The sequence below is a fragment of the Prionailurus bengalensis genome, chromosome C2, assembly GCF_016509475.1.
Source record: "Prionailurus bengalensis isolate Pbe53 chromosome C2, Fcat_Pben_1.1_paternal_pri, whole genome shotgun sequence".
NCBI lineage: Eukaryota > Metazoa > Chordata > Mammalia > Carnivora > Felidae > Prionailurus > Prionailurus bengalensis.
The window spans coordinates 78,665,687-78,678,357 of record NC_057350.1 but is presented as its reverse complement, the minus strand read 5'-3'; the positions used below and the strand labels follow the sequence as shown (position 1 = coordinate 78,678,357).

The following is a 12,671-nucleotide window of genomic DNA, read 5'->3' as shown; positions in this document are numbered from 1 at the left end:
TGAAACCCATGGTTAGATTATATATCTCCTAACTAAAACACACAAACAGCTATGCTTCTTTTCTGAGAGTTCTCAGTAAAAGTGAGTTCTTAAAAACATCCCAAGGCAGTTCCTTTGTTTTGTAAAGTCATTGGTTAAAAAACACTAGCACAAAAATATTCTTCTAGATTCCATTCAGTGTCTCCCAAGTAGAATTTTATTTTTGTGGTCAATTTTTGGCATGCTCCCTATTTCTTCAGGCTATATAAAACCCTTTTGCTGTGTTTAATCCTTGACCTGTGGGCATGGAGAGCTGATTATGCAACACATTTCTAGCATTAGGAAATTTTTAACTGAAAATTTCATATACTAAAAGGCTTGGGATGAAAAGAAGGATTCTTTAAATAAAATATTTCAAAAGGAAAGAGATAAAATAGTTATTTTAAATGTACGTTTTAGTAGGACATTTGCCTTTTGTCAGAGTTGGGCTGAAACATATCAGTAATAAATCTTTTTGCCATTCTGGCTCCTGGTCCCCAGTGTCTTTCCCCTGGAAGAATGTCATTGCAAACTGAGTGTGTGTGTGTGTGTGTGTGTGTGTGTGTGTGTGTGTGTGTGTGTTTACCTTTGTTTGGGTGTTACTAGGTGCCCCACTCTTGGCTGGCAATTCTGGTGCCTGGGTGGTTTCACTTTAGCAACAGAATGAGAAGGAAATACCATGATGGGGAATTGACACAGAGGATCAGGACACTAAGATTTAATAGAATGTAGGGATTGGAATGGAGACTTTCTACATTGGTTCAGAGATGGGGAGAGGAAGAAGCACAGGATAGGGCTTTTTTTCTTCTATTTGGTTCTAAGTCTCATGCTTTTTCCCTATTTTGCCAGTTCTACAACCGGCCAGCCAACCAACCAACTACTGAATTTCCTTTCCCTGCAGAAGGAATTATGGGCAGGAAACATTACAGTCACTTATGAGTGAAGAGTTCTGTATCTTGATGGCTTTTGCCACCATGATTTGTGGCATTACAACAGGCCTGTCCTTTTTCATGAGAGTATAGAACCAAATGACCCCTGTCAGCTTTCTCATGGTCTCAGGCTATGACAGGAGAACATAAGTACAGTAGTTTGGGAGAACTTTTGCTTTGTAATTTTCTAGTTGGTTGACCTTGGGTAAGATCTCTTTACTCTCTGCCAGATATTCCATTCCATCTTAATTTTTCCATAAATCCTATTTCCTCTGAGTCTCTCTAGAGTCTTGTAAGGGCAGGGTAAATTACAATCTCTGAAATATTACTCAGAACATGAAAACACTGTTTTTTCCATTTAGTTTCTGGAACTCCATAAAGGTGTTTATGGTATTAATTATTTAAACCCCTCTGAGACTCAATTTCTTTATCCTAAAGATAACAGGAAATAATGGCATAAATATGTTTTGATAAATGCAAACTCTTCTTTTGCCATGGGATTGTATTTAAAGTAGGAAAAATGATTAATTTGATTGATGAATATGACTTCTTCTAATAATATTGCTCGCTGTCGTGTATGTAGTAGCCAACTGTGAGCATACATCTGTACAAAGTGAACATGTTGTCCTTATTCTGATTTGGAAAGTAATGGTATCTCCTGTTGGTTCTTTCCTTCCTGTCACCATCGGCCCATCTCTAAGCAGTATTCCACTGAACTGAAGAAACTCTACTGCCAAATTGCAAAGACATGTCCCATCCAGATCAAGGTGATGACCCCACCACCACAGGGCGCTGTCATCCGTGCCATGCCTGTCTACAAGAAGGCTGAACATGTCACCGAGGTGGTGAAACGGTGCCCCAACCATGAACTGAGCCGTGAATTCAATGAGGGTAAGAATTAGGATTGGTGGCTGTTTAGCTAAGCTCTTTGAATATAGAGATCCTATGGAGATTTTTCTTTGGAACCCATCAACTGGGTTCCAATCTGTGCAATCCGATGGCAGGTCAGTCTACCTTTATGTCTAATGGGCTGTTTGAGAAAAATGATAAACTTGTGGCTTCCATAATGATTGGACAGTTTAATTTCATATTGGTGATTACTAGATGACCTGGACTTGCCTCTCCAGTCCCTACTACTTCCCTCCTTTTTCTCTTTTATCCTTTTTTTGAATGAGAGGATGTAGAAGGGACAACCTGACTTCCGATTTGTCCAGCCCAGGCAATGGCAACCCTCAGCTTTAGTGCCTTTCCTAGAGTGATTATTAAGATTATATCAATTCTGAGCAGGAAGGGTAAGTGGAGGAAGCATCAAAGGTGAGAAACATGAAAAAACAGAAGAGGAAAGTGGGAGAGATGAAAAAGGAATGAAGACGAATAATGGATAAAAGAAGTAAATAGAAGATCTAGGACATAAGCTGGGAGTGGGGACAGCAAAGTAAAGGACTATGGATCAGGGAACAGGTATCTTGGGGTCTCCTTTAAGCTTTGTGTCCATAGAAATGTCAGGCCCCAAGTTCTGAGCCTCATATCCAACAAGGGCTTTACAAAGGAGGTCACTATTTCCATGGGTTCTCTTACATTGAATATTCTAAGGTTCTATGAAAGGAGGCTAGGTAAGGAGCAGAGGAAAGTGGAAAGGAAGGACAAGAGAACACATAAATATTCACCAAAGAGTGATCTGGGTGCAGAGGCTTGCAAGTTAGGATACTTTAGATAGAAAATATGTTAAAAATAGAAATATTGGTAGGTAGCTAGTATGGATGTAGGAATAGATAGTGAAGAAAAATTAATGGAGGAAGAAAAAGAGTGGGTAGAAATTTCAAAAGAGAAAGTTAAAACCCTCCCACCTTAACACAACTACTTTTTACAAATTAACTTCTAGTCCTTGTCTACATGGCCTCATTTTCAATACCTTTCTTTTAAAAAAAGGAGTATTTATTTTGAGAGAGAGAGCATGTGCATGTATGCCAGTGGGGGAGAGGCAGAGAGAGAGAGAGAGAGAGAGAGAGAGAGAGAGAATCCCAAGCAGGGTTAGATCTCACAAACCATAAGATCATGACCTGAGCCATAATCAAGAGTCAGAGGCTTAACAGACTGAGCCACCCAGGCTCCCTTCAATACCTTTCTATCTTGTTTTTCACTTAACAGTATGCCTTAAAGAGTATTCCTTATATGTAGACTCCATTATAGGTTTCTATAACTGTCCTTGATCCATCAAGATGATACAACTATATTTTGTTTTCTTTCGCTTTCTCATTGTTTGACATGATAGCTATTTTTAGTTTTTGCCAAATAGGTGATTCTTCAGAGAGCATTTTCACACTTAATGTTCGACTTTTATTGAGTATAAAATTGTATAGGATGGTAATATGTATCCAAATGTTAACAACACCCTTATGGCTCCCAATTCTCAGATCAGCTTCTTTCCTTTGGAGCTCTGTCAGGTATCCCAATTTTGTGAAATTTAGCCTATGCTCATTTTTATTTTATTTTTTTAAAAGTTTTATTTACTTCTTTTAAGAGGGATTGGGGGGTGTGGAGAGAACGAACATGAATGGGGGAGGAGCAGAGAGAGAGGGAGAGAGAGAACCCCAAGCAGGCTCCACACTGTCAGCGAAGAGCCTGATGCAGGGCATGATCTGAAAAACTGTAAGATTATGACTTGAGCCAAAATCAAAACACGGCTGCTTAATTGACTGAGCCACCTAAGCACCCCTGGCCTATACTCTTTTAAAAGCATGCTTCCTTTTTCTTATTCTCCTACCTGGAGCTCTTTCAGCACGACAAAGCCAATGAATTTATCTTTATGACCAAAGCAAGTGTAAAACCAGGTGCCTGGCTGGCTCAATCAGTAGAGTATGCAACTGTTGATCTCAGGATCATGAGTTCAAGTCCGACATTGGGTGTAGATCTTAAAAAAAAAAAATCAGGTGTAAACATGGATACTTTGTAGCAGAGAAAAGAATAGGCAGTGAAATGCTTATCCTTATTGAATGTTTTTGCTAGTCAATTTGAGGGAAGCATCTTCTCTCAAGCTGAATTGTCTTTTTTAAATTAACCCTTTCCTTCCATTTCCCATGGAAGTTAACATAATCCCCTCTATGGATCAGGGCAGAGACATAGTCATGGAGTACTATGAAAGCTTGAATTATTTACCTTAAGCACCAGAAACAAAGACTATTCCTTAAATATAGATGAGCATTCCAGCCATTTCTATTGCTACAAAGGTACACCTTCATTTATTAGATATCTGGCAATGAGATATGTTCCTTTTTCCAAGGATGTCTATTTTCTGTATTAAACAAACTATTTCTTTAGCCATCAATATTTTGTCCATGCAGCTTCATTTTTTTAAATTTTGAAGGCAAAGAACTAACTATTTTGTCTTTCTCTGTTCTGCAGGACAGATTGCTCCTCCTAGTCATTTGATTCGAGTAGAAGGGAACAGCCATGCCCAGTATGTAGAAGACCCCATCACAGGAAGACAGAGTGTGTTGGTACCTTATGAACCACCCCAGGTAAAAAGATAAGTACTGGGCTGACTTAGGAGAACATTAGTGTGTTTTGAGCATCTATTTCTGCCTTAGTCTTTGTCATCAAATACAAAAGTTTTTGTATTTCCCCTCTTCCGCTTTATTATAGACTGTCTATCTCCTTAAGAACTCTTTAATTTGCACTAAGTTAACTTGGTAACATTGCTCTGTGCCCCTGTTCCCAGACCGGTTCTGTGGGAAGAACACTGGAGCAGTGAAACCAGAGTCTTTTGGTTTGCTGGCTTCCTGTGTGGACCTTTAGCCTGTGACTTTCCCTCTCTAAACTTCAGTTGACTCACCCATAAATGACCACTTAGGACTAGGTGATTTTTAATCCTGAGGGCCTTTTTAGCTCCACAGTGTTATTTATGGAAGTCTACATTTAAATCTGTATTGCACTGTTTTATTCACATAGGGGAAATATCCCTGGGGTGTTGCTGTTGTTATGGGTAATTTTTCATCTCCCCCCCACATTTGAATTGGGTGATAGGGATTAGCTTACAAATGAATAGGATCAAAAATTAGTATTTTTAAAGCCCATTTCACCTAATGTAGTGTCCAATGTTGCAAACATTAGCCTTAAGTTTCCCAAGAGGCAAGGCAAAGAGGAATCTACAATGGGTTTTAGAGTTTGTCTCCCTAGAGGAAAGCATATCACCTCATGAGAAGTGAGTTGGTTACATAGAAGAACTGTGAAGGAAGAAAGAACATCAGTTCAAACCAGTGTTAACCCAGATTCTTTTTCCTCCTGTGTTCAGGTTGGCACTGAATTCACGACAGTCCTGTACAATTTCATGTGTAACAGCAGTTGTGTTGGAGGGATGAACCGCCGTCCAATTTTAATCATTGTTACTCTGGAAACCAGAGAGTAAGTGGCATATGCAGAATTGTCATTCTGTAAAACACCGTGGGCAGAGGGCAAAGTGAAATTGTGTTTGCTCTCTCATTAACTTCCCATGTATAGCAAAGAGCTAACCTTGATTTTGTCCTTTGTGCTTTAAATCCTGGCTGCAAACACTGACATAAAAGATCTAAGAAGGTGGAGACAGAGCAGGGTGCGTTAAAGTAGAGGGGAGAAAAGAACCAGGAAGACATGCAAGTCACTTTATACCTGAATTCTTGACATTTGACTACAGTAGTTTCTGATTAGACAGTGTTTGTTTTCATGTGGCTCCCAAGGCAGTTAATAACTTCTTTGAGTAAGTCTGGGCTGCCTAAGGGGGTTTTATCCAGAGACATCCACAAGCTCAACTCAACTGTCCTTCAAAATCTGTAGTTAAATCCAACTGTTCAGTTAATGGCTTGGGGGTTCTTTGCGGAACAAATGGAATCATATTTACTAATGTTGTTTGTGGCATGCAAGCATTTTTGTGTTCTGCCAAGCGCTTCTGGGTCCATTCTTGGAGCAGCGATGAGTGAACTGGTGGTCATGGTGGATGGGTGATGGCCAGCATCAGAAATGGAATTGAGAGAATTCCAGGGCTTTTAAGGGTCTTTTCAATTTCGCCCTTTCTCTCCCTCTTCTCTGATTGCCTAGTGGGCAAGTCCTGGGCCGACGCTGCTTTGAGGCCAGGATCTGTGCTTGCCCAGGGAGAGACAGGAAGGCAGATGAAGACAGCATCAGGAAGCAGCAAGTCTCGGACAGCGCAAAGAACGGTGACGGTACGAAGCGCCGTAAGTAGCTGTAGTAGCCAAATGGGGTAGGGCTAAATTTTCTCCAGATGTGGGGACTAGGAGCGACATTTGAGAAGCTGCATAATAAGACCTCAAGCCTTTGGGGCAAGTATGACTGGAGGCCCCACAGCCAGTGCAAACTGCTGTCCCATTAATGGAGGTGCTGAAATGGATGCCAGCTGTGCACCACAGCTTTACAAAAGCAAATCATCATTGTGAGGATTTCTTAGTCCAGCGGTCCTAAAACTGTGACTCCCAGACCAGTAGCATCAGCATTATCTTGAAACTGGGTAGAAATGCAAATTCTTAGTTCCCAGACTTCTTGAATCAGAAACTCTGGGTGTCAGCTACTGATGTCAGTTGACTTCTCTGTAATTGAGCATCAGGGCTGAAAATAGCATCTACCTACCTAATGAACTCCTGGGAATAGTGAGATTTAAGAATATATTTCACAAAGCACTGTCTGGGGACTCTGAAGATCTGGGTTGCGTTGAATTTTGACAGTTCTTGGGGCCTTGGGGCCTCAGTTACCTCATTTACAGTAAGGCTAACGATTTAGGTCTGCTGTTTTCAAACTTCTTTTGTTAAGCATTAAAAGCTTTTTTTTTTTTGCTTTAATGAAATATTTCAAAAAACCTAAAATGCATATAGATGAAAGCAGAGTGACTCTATTTGAAGGGGACGGGAGTAGGGGATCGTCTGTGGCTCCATGCTCTGCTCACAACCATCCCTTGCCCATGCGGTACAGCCCCAGAGGGGCCCAGACCTCCAGGGAACAAAGTATGAAAACCACTGATCCGCATGCCCGTCTGATTGCGAAGTTGATTCTAGGAGGTGCCCCATGTCAGCCTGTTATCACTACAGCAAGTATTTTAAAATGCACCACCCTATGACTTATATCATGAAAAAAACATTTTAATCCTATTTGGATTAGTATTCCGAAGATATATAAATTGTATTGTGTTATAACAGCTACTCATCATCAACTTGTAACTGTTCAGTATGATTTTCCTTCCTGTTAGGGTCCTTCTTTCCCTGATTATTTCTCAAAAAAGTATGTATTATACTTTTATTATAATGGTATTATAATGTCATATATATGGCATTATTTGCCCTTTTCTTAGGCTCCTTCTCTCCCTGATTATTTCTCAAAAAAGTATATATGTATGTTTGACATATATCTTACATATATACTTTTTATAGTATTATTTGCCCTTCTTGTTAGACTCCTCTCCCTAATTATTCCTCAAAAAAGTATATATATATATATATATATATATATATATACACACACACACACAGATATATGTATACATATATATATGTATATATATACATACACACACACATATACATGCCTTTACTTTGTATACATACACATATGAAGAAAGTTATATCCCCACCCTAATTTTGCTCTTGAGTCTGTCTGGTGGTATAGCTTCTATATGCTTCCCTGAGCACCTCAGTTACCTACAAATTAATAACTTTTAGTAAGAATAGATTATCTTAGCTTCGGTAAAAGGATCAGCTCTATATCCTGGATATATGGTGTAGTTGCTAATTTTGGAAACTTTATGGATTTATGAGCTGCATTCACTCACTTTCCCAAAGGGAAAACAGCCCCGGAAATGAGACTGCATGTCTGAAGTTCCGTGATGTATGCACTACCACGAGCGGGCTGAACACACAAGCTGAATGCATGGCCGAGACAACTTCCACAACACACATTTCCCTCCTTGGAAGACAAATGATCTGAAACATGAAACACCAAACCAATTTATCTTCCTTTCCTTAACAGCTGTTCGCAGACGCAGGCCAGCAAGACACAGGGATTCCTGCACATGACTTAAGCCAGCTCCCCTAAGTCTTTCTTCTGCTCACTCCCCTCCCCCACCTCATGATTGTTAGGTGTGCCCTTAATGCAAACGCGATTATCACCAAGTAAATGGAGGTTTAGGACTGGCAACTCAAATCTCACAGGTCTTGCGGAGGCTACTGTCTGTTTAATGAATGTATTAGTGCTTCAGAAATGTTCCCAGGATGAAACTTGCATTTTCCCTCCACTAGCTTTTCGTCAGAACACACACGGCATCCAGATGACATCCATCAAAAAACGGAGATCCCCAGATGATGAGCTGTTATATTTACCAGTGAGTCTCCTTTGAGTATTCACAATTACTTCATTTTACCTTCTCTGAATGAGCTCTTCCTCTGTGTCATCTTATTATCTGTGACAATGAGAAAGGGGGATGGTGATGAGGGAAATAAAACAGGGAGAAGCTATTGTTTGAAAAATCAGGAAATGATCCCTTTCTTCCCCAATGTTGAAATACGTCAGTAGTGCAGGCTCCTCTCCCGCTACCCATCCAGCCAAAGTTACTGTTCTAATATAATTTTTCTTACCCAAATATTTATTATTAATTTGCAGTTCATTGTTTAAGAATTGTAAGATTCCCCTAGACAGCATGGTGATGCCATATCGTCACCAAGACTGAAATTTTGCCAGACAGAGTTCACAGATCTGACAGTACAACAATTCCAGACTCGACTGTGACTTCTTTTAGGAAGTGCTATAAAGAAGGCCAAGCAAGACAGAGTCCTCAGTTACGTGTGAATGTCCAGGAGACTCAGCCCAGTTGCTGTGTAACAGCACTGTTCATTCCTACAAGGAACATGAGTCTTCTCACGGTCGCTGAGGCTCCCTGTCTTAGACTATGGTTGAAGTTTGTTGGATTCTTATGACCTTAGGTTTTGGTCATCTAGAGTGGCAGTCAAGTCTTGGTAACGAGTATAACCCTTGACTCCATCTTGACTGACCTGAGAGCCAGGCAAGGAAGGCCAGGAGATCTGACTGGGAGCTGCCGCCCTGTATGGAAGCTAAAGCAAACCAACAGGTTTGGGTGTGCCATACCTGCTTCCCTACCTTCTTTGGGCCCTGACCTTCAGGGCAATAGACTGCTTGCTAGTAAAACAATCAGGCAGTGAGTTGCCAAGATTCTTGGTGTCTTTTTTCTCAGGCTACATATGGAAACTGACTTGTGAACTTTAAGTTAAACATTTTCCTGGTATCCCACGTATTCCAAAAGACCTAATATGTTTTCAGTTGCTGAGATAGGAACCACTTGAGAAGCTGTTTTTAATGAAATTTCAGTTTGTGCTAAGGAAGGAGGTCCCGTGTAATCAGTTACATCTTGAACGTGCAGTGAAGAATTAGCCACAGTGGATTGTGTGAATTAAAAAAAGGCGGGGGGGAAGCTTTTAATTTCACATGAGTTTAGTTGGTGTCTGTTGGGGTGGCAAATATGCTAGGCCTTTAGCATTTGCAGATCAGTAGAATACAACTCTTACCTTCAAAGAGCTTGCCTTCTAGCGAGGAGACAGTTAGGATATAATGAAATAATTGCCTCTGGAGCATCAGGCATGATGCAGTAGCAGCACCTAGAAAGGACAGAAGACTCATGAAAAGACTGAGGTCAGTGGGGAGCTTCGCAGAGGTGATCACAGAGCTGGGGCAAGTAAGAGTTAAGGGAGAGGAAACCTTTCCATTTCTGACTTCTGACAAACCCTGCCTCTCATCCTCAGGGAGGGGACTGGGGTGAGGCAAAATGCCTAGGGTGCAGAATTTAAATAAGCAATCACTCTTGGGGCCCTGCAAGTGCTCACGGGCCCTGCTTGCCTTGCTCCAGTCCTGGTCCTGCTCATACTTTTAAACCCTTTTCAGAGACTCTTTTAAAGAGAGAAGAAGCCTATTTTGCCTCAGCTGAATGCCCTTCCAGGGATATTTAATTACAGCTCATTCCCATTATTTTGGGTAGTTTTGTCTTCTAAAAATCCCTGCAAATGCTATCCTAAATACTGAATCATTGCTCATGGGGAAATATAGGATTAAGTTCCCGTGAGCCTCTGGGCATGACATTTTCAGCAGCCCATCAGTAAAGACACCTTATTTAATATATACTATTGATTCATTTTAACACTGAGCTCATGACCAACAGCACTATAACTTGTGCCTACATGAAGCTCATCTAACACATTTTCTCCTTAAGGCCCACTACAGCCTTCTGGCACCTGAAGTATTAGACAGCACCTCAGCACTACTCTTGGGGACCACTTTAGAGAACAGGTTCACCAACAAAAACCACAAAAATATGCAAAATGTGGCAGTAAAGAGACCATGGAAAGGATACTCATTTGCAGCACGAACCATGAAACAAGATGGCGGAGCATGCCCTTGTTCTCCTGAGCAACCAAAATGTGTTGCTCTGCGCACGTCCACGAATGACCACAGGGCACCCCCAGTACCGATGTTCACGTCACCAGTGAACATTAGCGAGCAGGCAGATTCGTCAATGCGGAATGCACAGATAAAGGCGATTGACTATACTGCTAATTGTTCTAGAGTTCTTCATGCTTCCTTCTCCTTCCTGTGTCCTTCATGTAGGTGAGGGGCCGTGAGACCTATGAAATGCTGTTGAAGATCAAAGAGTCCCTGGAACTCATGCAGTACCTTCCTCAGCACACAATCGAGACATACAGGCAACAACAGCAGCAACAGCACCAACATTTACTTCAGAAACAGTGAGTGTGTTGATGTGTCATTTCAGGAGGTGTGAGTAACAGTGGCTGTTTGTTTGGGGTAGAAGCCGTGAGGCAGCAGAACATGAGAGGTTCACATGAGCTGGTACGGGGCCCCTTCTTTAGTTTCGACCACCTTCTAAGTTTCTTTCCACACCTTTAGAAGTTCCGCCCGGCTTCTGAAATGAAGCTAAACCATTTCAAGTGAATTACAGAGACTCCTACAGAGAGAGTTTGTTCTCTCCACGCCTCAACCATACACCTCTATCAATAGAAGAATTTTGGGTATACAGGCTATTCTAGTAACAATGTGTATATTTTAAAACACGTCATCTTCCCTTATCCCAGTGGCTTGTCCTGTACCTTTCTGGGGATACAAACAACCCACTTTTGGGAAAACCATCGTAGACTGGGGTTAGCGCCTAGGTTTTCCTCTAAGTGACTTATCTGAGCACTGTGTTGAGGATTCTGAGACCCAGTGTGTGCTCATTGGGAAACTGCCCGGATGCAACAGGGCGAAGTGGAGTCTTATGGCCAGGTTTCAGCATCTCTGTTCTAGGTTGTCTTCCAACAATACATTTTTACATACATTGGGCCAGAGTTTGCAACCATATTAGAATCAGCATGCAACCTATTTATATGTTGATTTTTACCTTGACTCTTGGATCTTCAATGCTATTGTTTTGTGACTAATCAGAATAGCATAGCTCTTTTGGGAGAAAGGAAAGTTATCAAGTCAAGACTCTGTTGATCTGTGGTTAAGAATAATCACTTGTTACCTTCAGTAAGATATTGTGTCTCTACTGAAAATATTGCCAGAGTCTCTGTAGATAATGTAAAATGTCTAAGTAATTCAAACATTTGACTCTACTCTCCAGACAAAAAGAAATGAAGCCAAAACCATCTTGCCTAAGGCAAATTTTGTCTTTTACAGCAAATGAACAATAAATAATGGTTAATTTCTGATATATTATTAGCAACTATACAGAACTACGGAAAGTGAAAGAGGTCTCTCATTCTTTTTTTTTTTTTAATCGACATAAATGCAGCTGAGGAGTTGGACTACATCTGGGATAGTCAGAAGGCAACCTCTGAGCACCCCTGCCTATGGCGTATGGGGTGAGCAGCAGAGGGGTGGAAAAGAACTGTGCTCTCCCTTAAAAGACTTCAGCCTTGTTGAGCATTGAAGACCTTTTTTGCCTGGAAGGGATCCCACCATTTACTTTGAGCATGAAGTTTTGCAAATCATAATTATAAAGTTTTATAGTAAGGCTGAGTGGGAAGTTTAATCAGGAGTTTTCTTGTGGACACAGAATATCCCAAAGGAGAATGAGAAATCAGGGTTGCAAACAGAATTCCCATTGCCAATCCTACGTATTCTTTAGGATATCAGAAGAAAATGTATGTTAATATATTCAAGTTTAAAACCGATTTAGTTCTTGTCAAATCATACAGCAAGGATCAAAGAAACAGACCCGTAACATCACTTACAGACCGAGAGAGGATAAGTACCTTTTCCCAAATATGCATGCCCTGGTATTAAAAAAAACACTCGGAAATTGCCTCCAGTGCACTCTGGAAATGTTTGGCTCAGCCAAAATGAACTCAGAAAGATTACATAGTAGCATATCATGCTGAACTAGTTACTCTGTGATAGTCCTTCCTGCCTCCCCCCCCCCCCCCCCCCCCCCCCCAGTTAACAGAAAAAGTACTGTCAGGCCACATTGATACTTATTAAACGATGTGGTTTATAAAAGCCTGGCCATCTAGCAAAGAGGTTGGCAAACTTTTTTTTTCCTGCAAAACACCAATAGTAAACATCTTCAGCTTTCTAGTCCATATGGTCTCTTGCAGCCAGCTGCCCAGTTCTGTCTGTGTAGCACAAAAGCAACCACAAACATTGTATAAATGAATGAGAGTGGCCACTAATTTTTATGGACAC

At 41.0% G+C, this 12,671-nt stretch overlaps 1 protein-coding gene across 13 annotated transcripts in view; it reads left to right on the top strand.

The window, feature by feature from the left end:
* The window catches only part of TP63 (tumor protein p63), a 230,023-nt gene that overhangs the window by 195,652 nt on the left and 21,700 nt on the right, over positions 1 to 12,671 (top strand). For 9 of the 13 annotated variants that reach the window (XM_043594593.1, XM_043594596.1, XM_043594604.1 and 6 more), the window contains 6 exons: positions 1,652 to 1,838; positions 4,350 to 4,465; positions 5,239 to 5,348; positions 6,018 to 6,154; positions 8,222 to 8,304; positions 10,596 to 10,732. In XM_043594593.1, coding sequence (XP_043450528.1) covers positions 1,652 to 1,838; positions 4,350 to 4,465; positions 5,239 to 5,348; positions 6,018 to 6,154; positions 8,222 to 8,304; positions 10,596 to 10,732 — 770 coding nt within the window. The remainder of the gene's footprint in view (positions 1 to 1,651; positions 1,839 to 4,349; positions 4,466 to 5,238; positions 5,349 to 6,017; positions 6,155 to 8,221; positions 8,305 to 10,595; positions 10,733 to 12,671) is intronic. The other 4 variants (XM_043594594.1, XM_043594597.1, XM_043594605.1 and 1 more) reach the window with 1 other exon arrangement.